We start from the raw sequence: 19,199 nt of genomic DNA, 5'->3' as shown, positions 1-19,199 counted from the left end.
TTGCAGACTATTCCAAACCATCCTATTGGATACTTAGGAATCTTTGTGTCAATCATCTACTCCCAAATATTTCAGTTAAATTATGGGGCTATGCTCTCTAAGGTAAAATGCTGCTACAGAGATGGACTCTTCTGCCTCTGATTGGTAGGGTTGAGTTAATAAAAATGTCTGTTCTCCCTCTATTCTTATTTTTATTTTCGAACACCCCCTTAGAATTTCTAGTGCATATTTTATAGAAGTAAACAGTGTCATTAGAACCTTTTATATGGTCAAATAAGAAGCCCATGGTGAAATGTCAGTGTTACAGCTCGACGTAGCCCAGGGAGGTCTAGCATTACTACATCTGCAGACATATTAGCAGTCTGCATTAGCTGACTTCATGGCTCAATCAGATTCCCCAGTCTATGATACTTGCTTGCTGAAGTTAACGATTACTGAAAGTCAAATCAAGTTACCAGTCTTTTTATGCACCGCAAAACTTCCCAAGAAAATAAGGTATAAGACAGCAATGGTCTTTTCATCATGTATTCTGGCCTATTTTAGATCTTAGGATATTCCAGTTTGTCATGCCTCTATTTTATTGCAAACTGCGAGATTTGGGGCCTGTCATTATCAAAACGAATTCTAAAAGACTGGGAAGCATTGGGGTTTAGGAAATGGGGAGCTTTCTACAACAGGGTAACTTTGATAATATGGGATTGCTTACTTCAATAACTAGTTTTAATCAAGTTAGTAGCTCTCCAAAGCGTAACTACATAGAAACTAATGAGCCTGCTCAGCTGATAGTATACCGTCTAATTGAAACTAAAGTGACAGGCACGCGAAATTGGTGCCATCTGCTACCTCAGTATATCAATCAGAAATGACTTCCCGGGCTGCTGCAAAAAACATTTCAGGTAACATATTGCAGATTCAATAATAAAGAATGACCTTTTCAAAGTGCTAGGACATAGATCATTAAGCGCAGCACATTTTTAAAATATGTTTTTTAATTCAGATGGTTAGCATATTGCACACCCCATAGCCTACTTAGGATGTTTTCATCCTTGCCTGATCAGTGCTTTAGGTGTTCTACAATAGGGAGGGGTAGATGGGTCCATATTTTCTTTAATTTCCCTAGGCTACAACTATTTTGGCGTGAGTTATTTCAAGCAACCAGTTGTAGTGCCCGGACCAAGATTGCCCCGACCCCGATGTTGGTGTTGTTTGGATCTTCGTATGAAGTGCGTCACATGCAAAAAATCAGCAGGACTCCATATCAATTGCCGTCGCTGTGGCCCATTTCCTGATATTGCAGGGCTGTAAATCAGTAGAGGCTCCCTCATACCATGAATGGGTTAGCAAAATGAAAAGAATGCAAGCGTTTGAAGAGGCCTTTGAAATTTAAGGCAATATGGGCGTTTCCAGTGCTTTAGCTCTCACTGCCCTGGTATCATTGTTTAGCTCTAGTGCTCTTTGTGTGAGGGTAATGGCTTTGGCTCATACCTGATGGTGGACTTTATCATTTAGTAGCTTAAGCGGGCACGTTTTTTGGCTGGAGCTATAGATTTCCTAGGCAATGTTTTTAATTGCCAATACAAAGTTCTTTGTTAGCGTTGCTGCTATTTGAGTGTATGCCTAATCTTATCAATATGAAATTTGTTATATTACGTTGTGGTCTGCGCTTTCAGCACTGCTGCACTTTAATAACAAACTTTTTGCTGCTATTTCTATTTCAGATAATGTTTTATAGCAAGGATAATGACTGCTTTATTGGCGATGCTGCTATGTGAACGAATGTCTAACATCGTAATATGAAATCTTCTGTATTATGTTGCGATTTGCTCATTTGGCACTGTTGCATCTTAATATCAAGGATTCTGCTAGCACTTCTAATTGCTCTGGGGAGAAGGTCTGTTCTTGTTTTAGATACAGTTTTTCAGTGAGAATCTGCACATTCGGCACTGATGCATTTTAATATTACGTTTTTTGCGGCTATTTCCAATTGCTTTGGGGGGAGTTGGTTTGATTTTGCTTCTGATAAAGCTTTGCACTGAAGACTCTGATCACTTTAATATTGGCGATGCTGCTATTTGAGCCAGTGCCCAAACATCATAATATGAAATGTGCTGTGTTAAGTTGTGATCTGCACTTTTGACACTTGCACTTGATATTCAAGTTGTTGTTATCATTTCTAACTGTTTTGATGGGAGATGGTTCGATTTTGTTTCAGATACTGTTTTGCAGTAAGGATAATGATTGTTCCATGTATATATTTTGTCTTATGTTTTTTTGCATTTAATCACCTATCCCACTCAATAAAGATTAAAATAAGTCAGTTTTTGTACTACAAATGCTGATTTCATTAAAGAAAATACACTCAAATCTGCCCAGCAATCTAAACTCCGAGCCAGTGCTGCCTGTAGTTATTCTTGCACTGCTGAATCAACCAGTACTTCTTTTAGAAACCATAACTGTCAACCTATATTTGACACCTAACTTAACCATTTAACCAATCTTTTCTTTCACCTTAATAAAATTCTTATTCTGATGCTAACCTTTTTCTAACCATAACTTTCACTCTGACCAAAGTTTAAAGGTACCCTGTGCTGATTAGTGTGTTCTTGTTTCCAGTGACTTCGTTTTACAGTGAGTACCTTTACAGTCACTTTAGTGTTTTGTGAATGACAAAAGGAGATACTGGTATGGACAGGGTTGAAAGTGTTTACCCATTCAAACCACTTCTAGGCTCCAAGATGTTGCACCAGAGTCACTCCACCCTTGACTTGATCTAGTCTGTTCTTTGGAGGAAAGGATAGAGGTCCTATCCATTTATTTTCTCTAACAAGATTCAGTTCATGGACCTATGTCAGCAGTGCATGTCCCTGGCTTTCTGTACCCCAGCTATCTCTTTTAGAGAGGTACAGCCGGGGAAGTACAGAGAACCTTTCAGTCCCTCTGTCTATCTTCTATACAGGATTGCTGTGCTTGTCAAATGCATATTGTGGCCAATAGGGTGATGTTGTGTCCTATGACTTGCCAAATATCTACTGTCTGTCTCCCTTATATCTTAGGCAGCACAATGTCCTTCAATGTAACAAGGTATGCCCACCTCAAAACCTGTCCTTTCCCATAATAATATGTACTTCCTTATTCCCTGGCCTTCTTTTTTTACAGTAAACAGCCTTACTCTCAACTATCCTCCCAACCTGTAGCAACCAGGCTCTGTCATATGTGTGACCTCAGTATTACAAAAAGTACTGACTTGGGACTTCAACGTCAAAAACAATTTTCTCTGGGCATAACCAGCGTCTGCACGGGACATCGGCTTCACCATCCCCAGCGACTACAAACTGCTCCGCAAAGACCAGCCGTCTCACCCAGGCGGCCTGGCCAATGTGTACAAATCCACCCGCTGCCTGACAGCCAGTGCGGAAGAACACTGCCCCCTAGTGGAGCACGTCCATTTCCAGATTAATGCCACCCCCAAGTCTACCTTCCGCTGCACCCTCATCTACAGGCCCCCGCCCAGCCTTCAGCAACTCCATCATCTCTCCTCACACTCTAGCCTCCTCGAACTACTTCCTCCTCGGCAACCTCAACTACCACATTGACAAAAGCAACAACACCAACACCGCTTCCCTGCTCGACAAACTTGCCACAATAGGGCTAAAGCAACTGGTCACCTCGCCAACACACATCACTGGACACACACTATGACGCCACCCTTTCCACCAGCAACAGCATCACTGTCCTCAACATCTCCACTTTTCACTGGACTGGCCACCAGTGCTTCCATTTCACCATCACCTCACCGACAATACACCTCTGCACACTCCGAACCCCAAGCAGAAAATGTAACAAAATCACTGAGGAACAGCACACCAACACCCTCAGCAAGTCTCCCCCGCCCTTCACCGCAGACGCTAACATCTCAGCACAGAACTTCCACCAATGGATCTTCAAATGTGCCAACACCCTAGTACCTCTGTGTAAGACCTCAGCCAAACACCACCTCAAGAAGGCCAGCTGGTTCTCCCCACACGCCAGGACTACAGGTGCTCCTGCAGATGGCTAGAGAAAAAATTGAGAAACAGCAAGTCCCCGAAAGACTTTGAGGCCTTCAGAACTGCCACCAGATCCCACCACCTCATCAGAGTCACCAAGAAAGCCGCCCTGCTGAACCCTAACAGTGCCATCGCTCACAACACGAAAGAGCTCTTCGCTGTGGTCAAGGAGTTTGCCAAACCCCAATTGGAAACAGCAAACATCCCTCCATCTCTAAACCTCTAAGACAGACTAGCCACCTTCTTCCACCAGAAAATCAAAAACATTTTCAATAGCTTTGGACCCCAAGACCCTCCGAGCCCTTCTACAACCCCCGCTCCGAACCCCCCTGAACCTTCAGAGATCCTGCACCACTCGCCCACCCTCACCACGGACAAGACCCACACCATCATGAGCAGCATTCACTTTGAAGCCCCTACGGACCCCTGTCCTCACCACATTTTCAACAAAGCAAACCCCTTCATTGAACCCAAGCTCTGCCACACTCTCAACTGCTCAATGGATACAGCCACCTTCCCAGAGGAGTGGAAGCACGTCGAGATCTACCCGCTCCTGAGGAAAGCCATGATCGACCCTCTGGACCTAAACAATTACCACCCCATCTCTCTGCTGCCTTTCCCAGCCAAGGTCATTGAAAAGGCCATCAACACTCAGCTCCATAAGCACACCAAGGACAACAACATCCTGGGCATCTCCCGGTCGGGTTTCAGGAGCAACCACCGCATGGAGGCCACCCTCCTCGCTGCCACAGATGACATCCTCTCACTCCTCAACAGCGGCCATACAGCAACCCTCATCCTACTGGACCTATCGGCTGCCTTCAACACTGTTTCACTCCTCACCCTCTGCTTCAGACTCCACGCAGCCGGCTTCTGCAGAAAGGACGTACAATGGATACATTCCTTCCTGTCTGGCAGAACCCAGACTGTCAGACTTCTGCCTTACCTGTTGGAACCTACAGAGATCAGCTGCGGAGTTCCACAGGGCTCCTCATGAGCACCACACTCTTCAACATCTACATTGCCCCGCTTGTATCAGTCATCGGGAACCACGGGCTGAACATCGTCTCCTGCACTGACGACACCCAGCTGATCATTTCTGACAGAAAACCCCACCACTGTCAAGAAGAATTTCCGCAACGGGATGGAAGCCGTCGCTGCCTGGTTGAAAGGTAGCTGCCTCAAGCTAAACTCTGACAAAACCGAGATCCTCATCCTGGAAACCCTCCACATCAGCCTGGAATGACTCCTGGTGGCCATCCACCCTTGGCATCCCCCACCCCCCTACAGACCACACTAACAACCTCAACTTCTTCCTGGACTCATCACTCACCATGACGCACCAAGTCAATTCATCCTCCTGTTTTCACTCTCTCCGACTGCTTTGGAAAATCAACAAATGGATCCCAAAGGACTGCCGCAGAACCGCTACCAGCTGTCTCGACTGGCAACACTCTCTATGCCAGCACCACCCAGAAGAACCTGAAGAATCTACAGCACATCTAAAACTCGCCAGACTCATTCTGGACATTCCCCCCCCCCCGCAAGCACATCTCCAGTCACCTAAGAAGCCTCCACTGGCTTCCTATTGAGGAAAAGGATTAACTTCAAACTCCTTGTAAATGCATACAAGGCCCTCTACAACCTATGACCCTCCTACCGGAACCACAGTGTCACCTTCCAGTCAGATCTCTCTGCTCAACAAGCACTAGCCACTGTACCCTGCATACAGAAGACCTCAACTCGTGGAAGATCCTTTGCCTTATTCGTGGCAAAGAGCTGGAACACCCTGCTACCGCACCTCAGGCAGTCACCATCTCTTCATCAGTTCACCTTAAAACCTGGCTCTTCAAGTGAAGCTTAGAGAATAAACCCCCTCATTGCCTCTGGACCCTCACGGGTGAGTAGCTGCACTTTATAATCTTTGATTTGACTTGGGTTTGCCATTTGTTTCAAGGTATGTCTTCAGCTGCCATCCATTGGCAGAAAGTTATTCGTTCCCAAGTTACACTCATCAACAAATGCCTAGCCTCTTCTCTGTTTAAACCTGCTAACATCAGAGAACTTACCAAAAAAATGCTACTCAGACCCAACAGTCTTCTGTTTGCTGTAGTATGTATATTCCACAGTATCCTGAAGTGAGGGAATTCTGATGCCACTCATTCTGGCTTCCTGGAAATGTGCTCTGATGTTGGCTGGCATCTGAGCCACATCTCTGGTGTGGCCACCACTGTAACCCTCTCCCTCTTTCACTATTATGTGTGAATCTCAAGCTAAGCACACTAGCAGCTGACTTCCCGCTGCTCTGTGTATCTCAATTCTAGTGTCCAGGCAACATAAATAAATGGATCTGGTTTCTCCTACAGCACCACACAACAGATGCTGTTTACCCCAATTATATTTTCTTCAGGGGCAAGTCAGAACTTGCGCCCTCAGTATTAGTTTAGGGCTCTTTTTTTAGCATTACATTTTTTGTCCTTTCCCCTGGTACTGATATTAAAGCAAGAGATTCTTTCTCTGCTGGCGATGTTGCCTGATAGTTGCAACACAACCTACTGAAGGGGGGTAAATTGCGAAAAAGGGCCAAAGTGTTCCAAAAGGCATTGTACAGCGAGGGTTAATCTACTCAAAATGTCCTCTTCGGGTTGGGGTACAGAATCTCCAAAACTGTGCTTTTTAAGGTGGGGACAGGGGGTATTCTAAAAAGCATAACCACACTTAGCATTGCTCGGAAATAGCATGGCCAGTGAACAGGGCATACCCATAGTGCTCTAAGAGAGCTTACCTACCCTGTTTTATGAGTTTGATGAATGCTATTTAAGTCCTCTAATTGCGCTTTCCAAAACAAGTACATTTACAAGTTAAAAGAAGCTACCAAAACTTCACGATCTATACTTTTCAGATTTTCCATTCTACGTAGTTTCACAATGCCACTTGGAGTAAAAAAATAAATAAGGTAGTACGTGGTCTCTTCTAACATATTAGTCTCAGTTGAAGAGCTTTGAAAGAAGACCCCCTCATTAGTTCGAAAGTGATGGTGTTTTGGTCCTGTAGTATGTATTCCTGGTGGCCTGTGAGCAGGTTTTCGTGTTATGGTGGCTGTTCTTGCTTGGCTTATATTGGATGTTACCATAGAGTTGATGAAGATTAAGTAGGATTGTCGATTGCACATTCCTTCTTCTACCTATTTGAGTTTAATTTTCACAGCATGAACTGTAATACTCATCTAAAATTACTCTCCCACAGATAAATCAGACAAATATGACTCTCGAGATGTTGAAAGGCTGCAGAAAGATGATTCCTGGGTGGAAAGCTTCTTGCTGTGGCGGCATAATGTGGTGGATGATGCACTGAAGATGATTGATGACAGCTTCCAGTGGAGAAAAGAGTTTGCTGTCAATGGTAAGTAGATGTAATAAAATGCATCTTGATATGGTGCTGTTTAGCATGGATGGTGCTAATACACAATCCACAGTGTGTGAGTGATGGTGCTGACTTAGCATTCAAGAGCCTGTTCAATGGTTCATTCGGTGTCTAGCTTGTCACGTAGTCATGTTGTGAATCCCGAGTTTTCAGGACAATTTATGCTCTCTCAAAGTGCAGGGCCCTTGAATTCTGAGACTAATGGGACTACTGATTACGCCCAGAAACAGTGGTAAGCTCTTTCATTTATTTAGAGAGCAGCCATGTTTCTCCTAGAGCAACCCTATTTAAAAAAAAAAAAAAAAAAAAAGTGACTGTGTAAACCTCCTGAGTAAATGCATTCTGACGTGGTAATTAGTAATGAGGGGTGCCAGGTGTAATCAACAATTGCATGCTGGATGCTTAAGTTGCAGAATATGCACATTTACAATGAATTATTGTGGAATAGTAAACTCTCCAGGTACTTCCATTCACCCTACAACAAAGAATATACACATTTGAAGTGATGGTTCAGGTCAAAAGGGAAATAATACTAAAGGAGCAATAGAAAAAGAGTAGGCAAGACAGTTCTTTTTTGTGGTGGTCAATGTGTTCTTTATCTTTTCTTGCACTGATTTGTATTAGAGGACATTGTTCTGACTTATCCTAGTAGCAATTGCATGCAAAATAGTAGATTTCAGCTTACTCTTCGAATCTCCCCATTCAAATATAAGGTCCTTCGTGGTTCCACCTTTGCCCCATTGATCTTTAAATTCTGCATGGTCCTCTGGGAATGCTTCCTGCCAATCGAAGCACACTTTTCACCAATAGATAGTTGACACTTAACTATTTTTAAAGTTGTTCTGTGCATCTGACACTGAACATCTAATATTTTATCTAGATTACTTGCGTTCTTTGATGTCTGTCACCTATCTAAAATTAAATCCTGTTGAAACGAAACACGTATACGTTAAACCTTTCCTCCTGACTCGCAACTGCTGTATGTCTATACAATCCCTTGTTTTGTTTTCTCACTGATACTTCCTCAGTGGTCTACCACCATACCCCACGCATCGCTCTGTAAGCTGACTTGCAAGCAGCAGCCCGAACCATTATTGGAGGTTGAAAATCTAACATCTCCCTTACACTCAGATACTTCTCCTTGGCTAGCATTTCAAGCATGAATCAAATGAAAAACCTTGTGCATGGTCTGAAACGCCATGCGTTGACTGGGGTTTTTCTTGCAAACTTTCTGTTATTCTTTCGAATGCTATAAGTAGTACCCGTAGATCTCCAGTTACTGCAGGTGGATTTTTCCATTAAAAAGATTGGCAACATCTATCCAGTTTCTAAGTGGTGAGGAAAGCGTTTCGAAGATTACTCTAGAGAAAACGACCCCTTCCTTTTTTATGTGCCAACTAGCTCCTCTGCCGAAATGATTCCAATTTGTGTAGAAAACTATGCTATGACGTTGATGTAAATTAACTGGAAACATAATAACATTTTTAGATAGTACTTCAGTCATTCCTAAGCTCTGTAAATAACAGGCGTTTCTGTTACTTTTTTTTTTTTTTTCGTCCTACATTTCCCAATCTTTAGAAAGATGGAATGCTGAGTCAGCCTTGCTTGGGATTCCAGGCGGTGAGGATTGAACTCGTATAGCTATCTTCTGACTGTGACAGTCCAGTAATCAAAATCCTCCCTAGACTTTGCTTATTTAATGAAAGGTTGCACGCCCCTACCATGTACACACAAAAACCTGACGATCTAGATGATTAATTTTCCTCCCCTGGCAGTACCTCTACCAGTCAATTCAGGATTGACCCGAATTATAAAGGAAAAAAAAGTTGCCTTTGACATATTTACTCTTTTCTTCTGGATTGACTTGAACACTCCTAAATTCGATACCATCACTCGTAACCCTCGGAAAACGCATATATTTAGTCTCTCTCTCTCGCTCCATCTCCTCCAAACTGATTCCTCTTTCCGCGAAACCCGCAATAAGAATTATTTAAACTTTGTAATCCTTGTAGTAAATGATGCCTGATCAAAAATGTACACCTGTCACAATGAGCTGTCCTCCTTTTCATATGTAGGTGTCCGCCAGTGCTAATGGGACCTGCATATACTGATAGGTTACACGAGCTCCTCTGCTGCGGTGGCATCTAGGCTGTATTAACCCCCAAAATCAAATTAAGTGCATTTCCCACCATAACTGCGAGCTACCATTGTCTCAGTAATTATTCCTCAAGTACTGACACTTCTACAATCTACACTTCCTTTGTAGTAAGCACTACCTTGCCTCTTTAACAGTGGCAGGCTTTCATTTAATCTTACTTCAGGAGTGATTTGCCTGAACCCACTTCCTTTCTACTTCCTGACACCGGATTTGTTTTAATTCATCTGTTAAATTTGTACAATACTTTGCCTGACTTGATGTGGCTTTTATAAAGGGTGACTCATACAGTGTTAAAGATTACCTTTTTTAAACTTACGTTTTTTTGGCATTTATACTAAACCATGTACAAAGAAAAACCCAAGTCAGTACAGAATTAAGTCAGACCAGGCAATGTATAACAGGCGAAAGATCAACATAAGGGTGCCGCGTTGGTGGATGGACGTGGTATAGAACCCTAGCACGGTTTTATTTTAGAGGTGGTACCTCATCAACCCTTTTTCAGGATGCATGCCTGAGGCATCACCAGTGACCAGTGTAGTGTGGTCGTGCCCCTATATGTGTAGCTGTCCTCTATATAGGGCATGTTCAACTGAACGGCAATTCAGGAAGGAGAGAACGGGGGTACATGGAGGTTGACTAAATTAGGAAAAACAACTTCAAAAGAAGAAAAACAAACTCTCAGGCTGTGGACCAGTGTGCTATGGTACAAAGTATCTAGGGAGGATTAGGCAGATAGACCCCAATATGCTAGGAGGGGGAGGGGTGGAGAGCGGCAGCGGGGCATTATCAGGAACCTGGCAGGAAGGGGGGCAACTGTTGAGGAGGATGCGACTTGTAAAGGGTGTAATCTGCCCCCGCTGAGCTCCGATAGGAAACTTCTATTGGGTGCTGCTTTCCTATTGTCTCCTGAGGTATCCTCCACATCCCCCCAGCTGGTCCATCCTGTCCGTCTTGATCCTCCTCTACATCACCCTCCTAATGTTCTCATGCCTCTAGCGCTTCCACCCACAGTTGCGCTATCGGTAGTCGCTCCTCTAGCATCCTCCCAGAGTATTGTTATTGATCACTTTATGAAAATTCAGAAGTTCATCCAAAAATACGATTCTTATAACTTATAAATATCTATTTAAATAAAGAAATTAGGTCAACGAAATAAGCACATCATTCGTGAGGCACATTACTTCCAAGAGCTTGAGTATGTTGTCTCGTAGTGAGGAAGCAACCTATTTATGGTAAATATATTTATCATTTTTCATAACATTGGGTTTCACTTCAGTTATTCGTGAAGTGAGCAATGCTTAGGAAACTTGGGCCAGGATTCTGTTTTGTTTTATTTTACCTTGGGAGTCGATTAGTCTAAACCCACAGCACAGTGAGTTTTATCACATTTAATTTCTTTTGATGCGATATTTGAAGTTCTGTCCTTTGGTGATTATTGTTTGTTAAATGTAATGTGCTGAACGATTGGTCTGTAGAATGCTCACAGGAATTGTTTTTATTTGGCAAGTGCACAGTGGATTGAGATTTTGAGCTTAAGTGGTGTTAATTTTACTACTATGATATGGATTTTGTGATGGATGCTGGAATCCATGCTTTCTTCCTGTAGCTGCTTAATTAAATCACCGATTAGTGCAAGACGGAAAGAACTCCTTACACATTTAAGATTAATATTGGTGAAGTCAATTAGGGAGTTATGGTGTTGTGGATGTGTGTTTTTGGAGGCACGGGGATAGGCACAGGGTTGATTTGAAGAGAGAGTGTATTTTGAGTCATAAAGTTGTTTAGTGAGCATTAATGTGCACAAATAGTTGATTCTTAATACCTCGAATATGCCATTGGATCGATTACTGAATGTAGTTATTGTTAACGCTAAATACAGTACTTTGTAAAGGGTCAGGAAAAAACAGTTGGGGAGTAAAGAACTAAATGTGTGAACGAAAACATAGCCCAGTTAAGATAAAGGGGAGGTTTTACTTCTTGTCTTATGGATACTAGTAGTTGGATAGAGGCCATCGACATCTACCTTAAAGATGTTTGCAGAATGGAACGAGAAATGAAAGTTGGGGTATCTTTAGTAAGTTTAAGTGTTGAAAGTAGGAAGTGAGAAGAGATTATAGTAGAAAATTTAGAGTGGCATATGACCAGATCACACATTGGAGAGTACCTTGGGTCGTTTTACGATATGGCCGTACTGTCCCCCGTTTGCATCGTGATGCACCTTTAACAAGAAGCGTGAACGCAAACAGGGACAGTGCACCTTATTTCGTATATTGTGCAGGCCCAAGGGCAACCACAACCCCGCAAAATAGAGCCAGCTGATTGAAGCACCCGGTCTGTCTTTGATATTGCAGGCAGGACCTGCCCTGTGCTTTTAAAGGTGACAGAGATCCCCCCTACAGTCACTATCTGCACCCTCATGCAAGGGGATGTCTAGGGCATTCCATGGGACCTCCTTCGTTCCCTTTCGGAGGTCACCCTCCAGGGCACACAGACTTTGCACTCCTTGACTGTCTCTTTGCCCCTGGACCTGTATCCATAATACATCTTGGTACAGAGGCAAAGTGTTTCTCTTATTAGCTAAGCCTAAAGAGGGCAGTCCCCCTTAAGGCAGCACTGGTGCTATATATACTCACAGGTACTCTCTGTATTACAGAAGGCACTGCATAAGCGTCTGCGGCTCTTTCTGTAACACAGCTGTGCCTCAGTAGTGCAGAAAAGTGCACTCAGGCCCGTATTGCCCCAAGGGCACTATATATAATACAGACGGTTATCTGGCAGCATGAAGGCAAGTTTTAACACAAGCTTAGATATCGTACATAAATGAGAACTCGCCTTTAATGGTCATAGCAGTTATTCAGTCTGAATGACTTCTGCAAGCTTACAAAATATAGATGGAATTTGACAGGCATATCTAGTCGCCTTTTTTAATGTCTTGCAATACTGCGGTCTCTGATTTCTAACTAATATGTTATGATTTCTGTCCTGACATTACCGCTTTGTGACTGATAGACTCAGTTTTGATTTGTTACACTTTTGAGACAGCAATGTGACCATAATTTATCAGAAGATTACATCACAGGGTGATGTTTGTTAACTAGTGCTGAATTTAAGCCTAACTTATTGTGTTGGGAATCGCTTTGCCCCTTATGTTGTGAGGGACTGCCTAAAAAATGTCTCTTTACAATCCCCATCTTTGTTAACGGATATTTTTCATGGGTTTAATGCCCGACTCTTTGAAACAAGCATGGTTTCTCCACTTTGGAAACCTCCTTTGGATCGTGCTGAGTCCTTCAAACTATGACAAACCTCCCAACATTCTCTTATTGGTGAAGAGCTTGAAAACAGTGTCATTAATGCACTTAAAGTTTTTTGAAGAACATAACTTCTCAAGAAGTCGGTAATTGGGGTTCTGACCTTGTATAGGAACTGAGATGATCATTATGGATGTCCAATCAGTCATTTTGTATCTCCTGGATATAAGAAATGGTGCTGTGCCAATACAGTTCACCTGTCGGGCACTTTCAACACTTCATAATCATATTTTTCATATTCCTGAAATTAGAGAGATGGTGGGGTGTTGAACACTAGGGAGGCAAGCAGGTAGTCAAGTGTAAACCTGGCAGATATTTATTCTCCATCATTTAAGTTTAATAAAGATATATGTGCTGCAGGGCTTTTGCATTTCCAACCCAGGTCATAATTTATGTATTACCTTTCCACCAGAGCTGCTTCTGGCTGTTGTTATCCAATTTCCTAATTACATTGACTTTACACAAGTTCATCAGATTAAACACGATTGTCTTTGCATTAAACATATTGTCACAGAGGGTAAAGCATGGCTGAAGAACAATTGGTTAAGTTTGAATGTGGATAAGGTTGAGTTTCTGCTGATGGCACCAAAATTGAAAAGACAAAAATAGCACTGTGGTAAGTTCCAAGTGTTAAACATCGTCACCTAAACCAGCGGACCAAGTTAAAACTCATGGACTATTTCTTGACTCTGTTATAACCCTAGAGCATTATACAACGTCTGTCGTAGCATTTTCCCACACGCTTCTTAAACCATTGAACCTTATCCCCCTTTTTCTCTTTGGGACTTAGAGGTCTGGTATTTACTAGAGGGATAATGGGTTTTAAGTAGCCTATGATAGTGCTCTTTTTATTAGCGAATCTAAGAACAACATCCATAAATTACCAGCCAATTAGAATTGTGCAGCTCAGCAGTGCTCGATTTTCATTGTCTAGCAAACATTTTTTCTGGCTCTGAGGAAAATACACTGGTTACCAGTAGATTCTAAAATTAAATTCAAGGCCTGAATGCTTACCCACAAGGCAATTCATGGTATGACCCCTGTTGATCTCATAAAGGGACTGCAACCCTGTACTGTGGCACAGTGCTTGTAGTCTGAAGGGTAATTGTCACCAGTTGCCTCTAGAGTTTAGACTAGCTTCCTGTAATGTGTAGGGCCTTTGTAAAATGACTTTCTGTTTCATATCTAGGGTTTAAGGTCCCTTAACCTAATCAGGAAAAAATAGGCTTTTCAGTGGTCGTCATTGTTGAGTGCTTTCTTGCCCTCTGAGTTTGTATGCACTTTAAGTGTCAACTGTTGTTCGTGGCAGGCATCCATTTTTTATAAGATTTCTAAAGTAGATACTAAACATTTTGATAGCTCTACTGTGTATAGTCACAGGTCTCTAGATTTATTTGTCTAGATGTGCCCCCATCTGCACATTACTGTAGGTGAGATCTAATCATTGATGTATACACTATCAGCGCAATTCTTTCTTCTGCTCCACAAACCTTCCATTGTACACCGCCCTATAACTAAGCTGTCACTCCTACCGTGTCGCAATCTATATGAAACATTGGGATATTTTTAATGCATTTGAGTGCTTCTCCAGCAGAACAGCAATTCATATAACCTTTCCGACTGTACTGTGATCTGTTCTCCAGGACTTATCGACTAACTGTACTTGGCTGCCTTGTGCTCAAGTTGTCGTCTCTGACCTCTCCTTATTTTTTCACATTCTTTCTAGATTGTAAATTAATTTTCTGGGGTGTCAGTTGTCTGAAATGGGGCCCTTCCTAACGCACTGTTGCTGATAGACATTTTGCCAATAACCACCCCTTGTGGCACTTTTCTCAGAGGCACTCCTCTTCAGAAAGAGCTTAATTTACCAGCAACTTTATGCTATGTGGTTTTTCGAGTTCGCTATCAGGACCATTGCAGACGGTTATATGTCGGAACCCCGGGTGCCTAAACCACCCATGGCTCAACAACGAGGTCGGAACAATGACCTCGTTCTAAACACTAATGCCTTTACCACGAATGCGTTTTCAACGATTTTACTGTTGTAAACGCTTCCTGGTAAAGGCATTACCAATCAGCATGCATGACCCAGCATGCTTCCACCCCACCCCACCCCTTAAACCGAAACCCTGACCCCCCTAAACTCTAATCACCCCCAGACTCCCACCCCACCCCACCCCAAAAACTAAAAATACCCTGAGACCCCGCCCCTAAAACCTAAATCCTCCCCCTCAAACCCTAATCATCCCCAGCCCCCATCACCCCGCTCCCCCCAAAACAGCCCTAGCCCAACTTACCTCCTCTGCGTCCACTCCAACTCCCTTCTGTACCTTAACCACCCATGTACGTTGTTCAGACATGCGTGGTTAAGGTCCCGAAACCGGGGAGTCGTGGAAACGAAAGCGTTGTTTTGCTTTCGTTTTTCACAACCTCGTAGTTCCGGTCTCGTTCTTCCAGGTGTTTCCCATTGCAGACAGTACTTAGCATACGTTGGACTCTTCTGTGTGGAACATTTAAGACCTAGTAATTTTACAGTAGAACAGTTTGATCATACCCAATATAAGCTTTAAAATGCATAATTGTGTAATGTGTGTGCCTCCAGCATGACCTTCTTCTGTTACAGTTTTGCCGCATGAGACCAATAATCTTATGGTCTGGACTGCTTCCATAATTATTCTTAGATTAAGTCACATATTGTGGTGATCACTACCTTCGATGTATGCAGTGCCTGTCTTTTTCTATTATACATTTGTTTCCATTTCTGGGAATCTGAATATTTTCCGGATGGCCTAGTACTCCATTTAGGCCTTCCAGGTATATCTCTGCTACTAGTAAACCTGAGTTTTTTTGGAGCAGATTTAAATCTCCAAAGAGTTACCACTTCTTTACTTGCATCACATAAATGGATTAAGCTAACTTTATTTCTGTTGTGACTTTGTTCGCGTGCTTTGTGACTGACATGAGTACATATTGGATTCCTCTGAATGTCCCAGAGTGTCTGTGCAAGCTATTCTATTTGTTTCAGTTGACTTTATTCCATCTATCGAGACAAAATTAATTCCACATCTTCCAACTCTCCCTTTCCTGTTCAGACTCAATGAGCTCTGTTCAGAAATGTTTTTGTGAGCAGGTGTAACTCTGGTCCTCATTATGAGGCTGGTGGTTATCAGACCGCCAGACTCACCATGGCGGTCTTACCGGCGCATACCTGGCAGTAAAGACCGCCACATCACAAGTTGTGGGGTTTGGCAGAAGCCAAACCTCTACAATGCCACCTGGCCCGCAGGTGCGATCGCACCAATGTGGCCGGCCGTGAGCACTTCCAGCCATTACAAGGCTGCAGACCGCCAGGCTTTCCTTGGCAGTCACTCTGCCACGAAAACCCTGACGGTAATGCACCCAGTGACGGAAATCCCCATTCCTGTCGCCGGCACACCTGTCCACACACTTACAAACCCCCCTCCCCCACCCCACACTTTGAAACAACCCCCCAACTGTACACATCCATCCTAACACCCACACCCACACTGACACCCCCACTCACACTGACACCCCCACTCACACATTTGCACCCCCTCCGCAAACATTCACACCTCCCTCCCCATTCCACTGCCCCGCATTCATACTCATTCGCTCTCCCTGTTCATAAACACATGCACACGCACCCTCACAAACACGTCCCCATCCAGTCATTCACCCCGCCACACATGCATACATTCACACACTCCCCCCTCCGCATACGCACACTTGCACACATGCACTCCCACCCACTTGCAGACTAGCACACATGCACCGACATTTGCACACATACACACACACACACCACACACATGCACCCAACACTCCTCCCCCCCTTTTCGGATGATCACTTATCCTCTCTGTCGAAGAGGTCCGGGAGAGGATGGGTCCTGATGGTTTTGCACCGCCAACACCACCACGCCAGCAAAGACTCCGCCAAGCCGTATTAAGGCTCGTAATACAGCTGGCAGAGTCTTGCTGCAGTGGCGGTGCACCCGCCTCTTCAACTCCGTCAGCTGGGCTGTCGGAGTCAGACGTCCGCAGCGGAAGTCCCCAAATGACTCCAAATATGGCGGTCAGCAGACCACCGGCGTTGGCGGTCTGCTGGCTGCAGCGGCTTCGGCAGTCTTTGAAAAAGACTGCAGAAGTCATAATGAGGGCCTTCATCTTGAGTTCGACATCTCGTGGGCATGAGCTTCACAAGTAAGGAAGATTGTGCCTTTTTTTTACACTTGTATTGATTTTCAAGAAAAAAGCAAGATTCGCAACAGTTACAACATGTATATCATAACTGAATAAGTACACACTAAGTTAGCAATATGCTAAGAGTGCTTAATATTGTTCACTTCTTATTAATTTCCCCAGATCTGTCTTTGTGTCTATTTAGAAGTCCTCAATAAAATTTGAGAATTCCCCTAAAACAGCTTCCCTCTCTCTCATCTAACATCCCCATAACATGTGACATATTTATGGTACCTTATTTAAATGTCACATAAAGCTCCAGACTTATAAAAAAAAAAATTCATAGTAGGAAAGATGATGGTAAGAAGAGTAAACGGCAAACATACAGCTGGAGAAGGGGGAAAGAGTGCAGAGGAGCAAGAAGATAAAACAGGCATCCACCACATGGGGACTGGTTTATTTTCTTATAGCAGCCAGAGCTTCACTCAAGTCATTTTTTTCAAAAGTCTCCCAACATCTAAGCCAATGTATGTCAGAAGTAGTTCCCAAAATCCTCCTGTGCACTTCAAAACCATGTAGTCTAGCATGGGACATCAGATCTCCCTTGATGCAGTGCATCTAGTTTAGGCAGTCTGTTGGTAGAAATATTGTTCTTTTGCAGTGAGTCCAGAGAGAGTCCATCGCATTCCAGGAAAGGTATCTTAATTTGTCTTCCACCACACTAAGGTTTTCGGGTGTCATAATCTTGCTTGACTACCCCTAGCTTTAATTTTTTTTTGGGGCCTTCTTTTCCCTGTTATTTGCCGTTTTGTCTCAAAATCTGCCTTTAATTGAAGTTCTTCCTGTATGTCTTACTGCTTTTGTATTCTAATTGTTTATGCTTAATAATGTAACATGAGAATGATGTTTGGACCTACCTCTTCCTTCACCATCTAAGCTGCTATATGGTTGTCCAGATTTTCTCCTTCACTGTCCAGGACTCCAAGGATTCGTAGGTTCTTGGCTCATCCCTGTTCTTCAAGAGATTCAGTTGCTGACCTCTCTGTCTGATTTCATTTTGTAGCTCTCTCTTGTCTCTCTTACTTTCATTCCGGAGGGCATGGTTATACTTCTCCAGGTGCAATACACTTCCCTGCAGGGCCAATACAGGATCCTGCAGCATATGTAACTTTTTTAAAAATAAGTCATACGGTGAACCAGGATTTTTACAAATTTCATGAAGTTCCATTTGATAGTTGCTTACAAATATCTGTATAGATTACATAGCTCATAGTCTTAGAAACATTTACATCATGACTCAATATGATAGTTACATATTAAAATATTATAGATTATATAGAGTGGTCTCTCATTGTCACAAAGCTGATGTAGTGAAAGATGTAACATTTAGAATTACGTTTATTCTCTCTAAAAAGCCCTGTGTTATATCTCAGTGTTGCTCTAGACTTTATCCATTTTGAGGTCTCACAGGGTCCTCAAGGGCTAAAAAGGCTCATATTGAAAGGGTGATCTTAATCTTTTTAATTGATAAGTACATTTTTCTTTTCAATTTGTGCTGAAATATCTAATTCTAAATATATCATCCATCAAAGCCTAAAAACTCTCTCTTGCTGCCCTCCATTCTTTCTCTCTCTTTCTTTCTGTCTTTCTCAATCTTTCTCACGCACATACCCACTCAGACCCTTACACAACCACTCACAGACCCACTCAGACTCTCAAACATCCACTCGCAGTCCCACTCAGACCCTCAAAGACCCACTCAGACTCTCAAACACCCACTCGTAGTCCTGCTCAGACCCTCACAGACCCACTAACATAATCATGCATCCACTCACCGACACATTCAGATACTCAGACCCTTGTGCACCCACTCGCAGACCCAGTCGTACACCCACTCGCAGACTCACTCACTCTCACAGTCACTTACAGAGCCACACACTCACACACCCACAGATTCCCTCATGCAGCCCCTCAAACACCTGTGCAGACACCGACAAACCCACTAAGACGGTGATGCACGCACTCACCCTCACAGAGACTCACAGCCACTCTCACCCCCAG

General features: G+C 43.2%; 1 protein-coding gene across 1 annotated transcript in view; it reads left to right on the top strand.

The window, feature by feature from the left end:
* Positions 1 to 19,199, top strand: part of MOSPD2 (motile sperm domain containing 2) — a 476,198-nt gene that overhangs the window by 14,004 nt on the left and 442,995 nt on the right. Inside the window, exon 3 of the mRNA XM_069205003.1 lies at positions 7,293 to 7,448. Coding sequence (XP_069061104.1) covers positions 7,293 to 7,448 — 156 coding nt within the window. The remainder of the gene's footprint in view (positions 1 to 7,292; positions 7,449 to 19,199) is intronic.

Source organism: Pleurodeles waltl, chromosome 8, assembly GCF_031143425.1.
Source record: "Pleurodeles waltl isolate 20211129_DDA chromosome 8, aPleWal1.hap1.20221129, whole genome shotgun sequence".
Classification (NCBI taxonomy): domain Eukaryota; kingdom Metazoa; phylum Chordata; class Amphibia; order Caudata; family Salamandridae; genus Pleurodeles; species Pleurodeles waltl.
The sequence above is the reverse complement of the archived record's forward strand: the minus strand, read 5'-3'. Positions and strand labels throughout refer to the sequence as shown.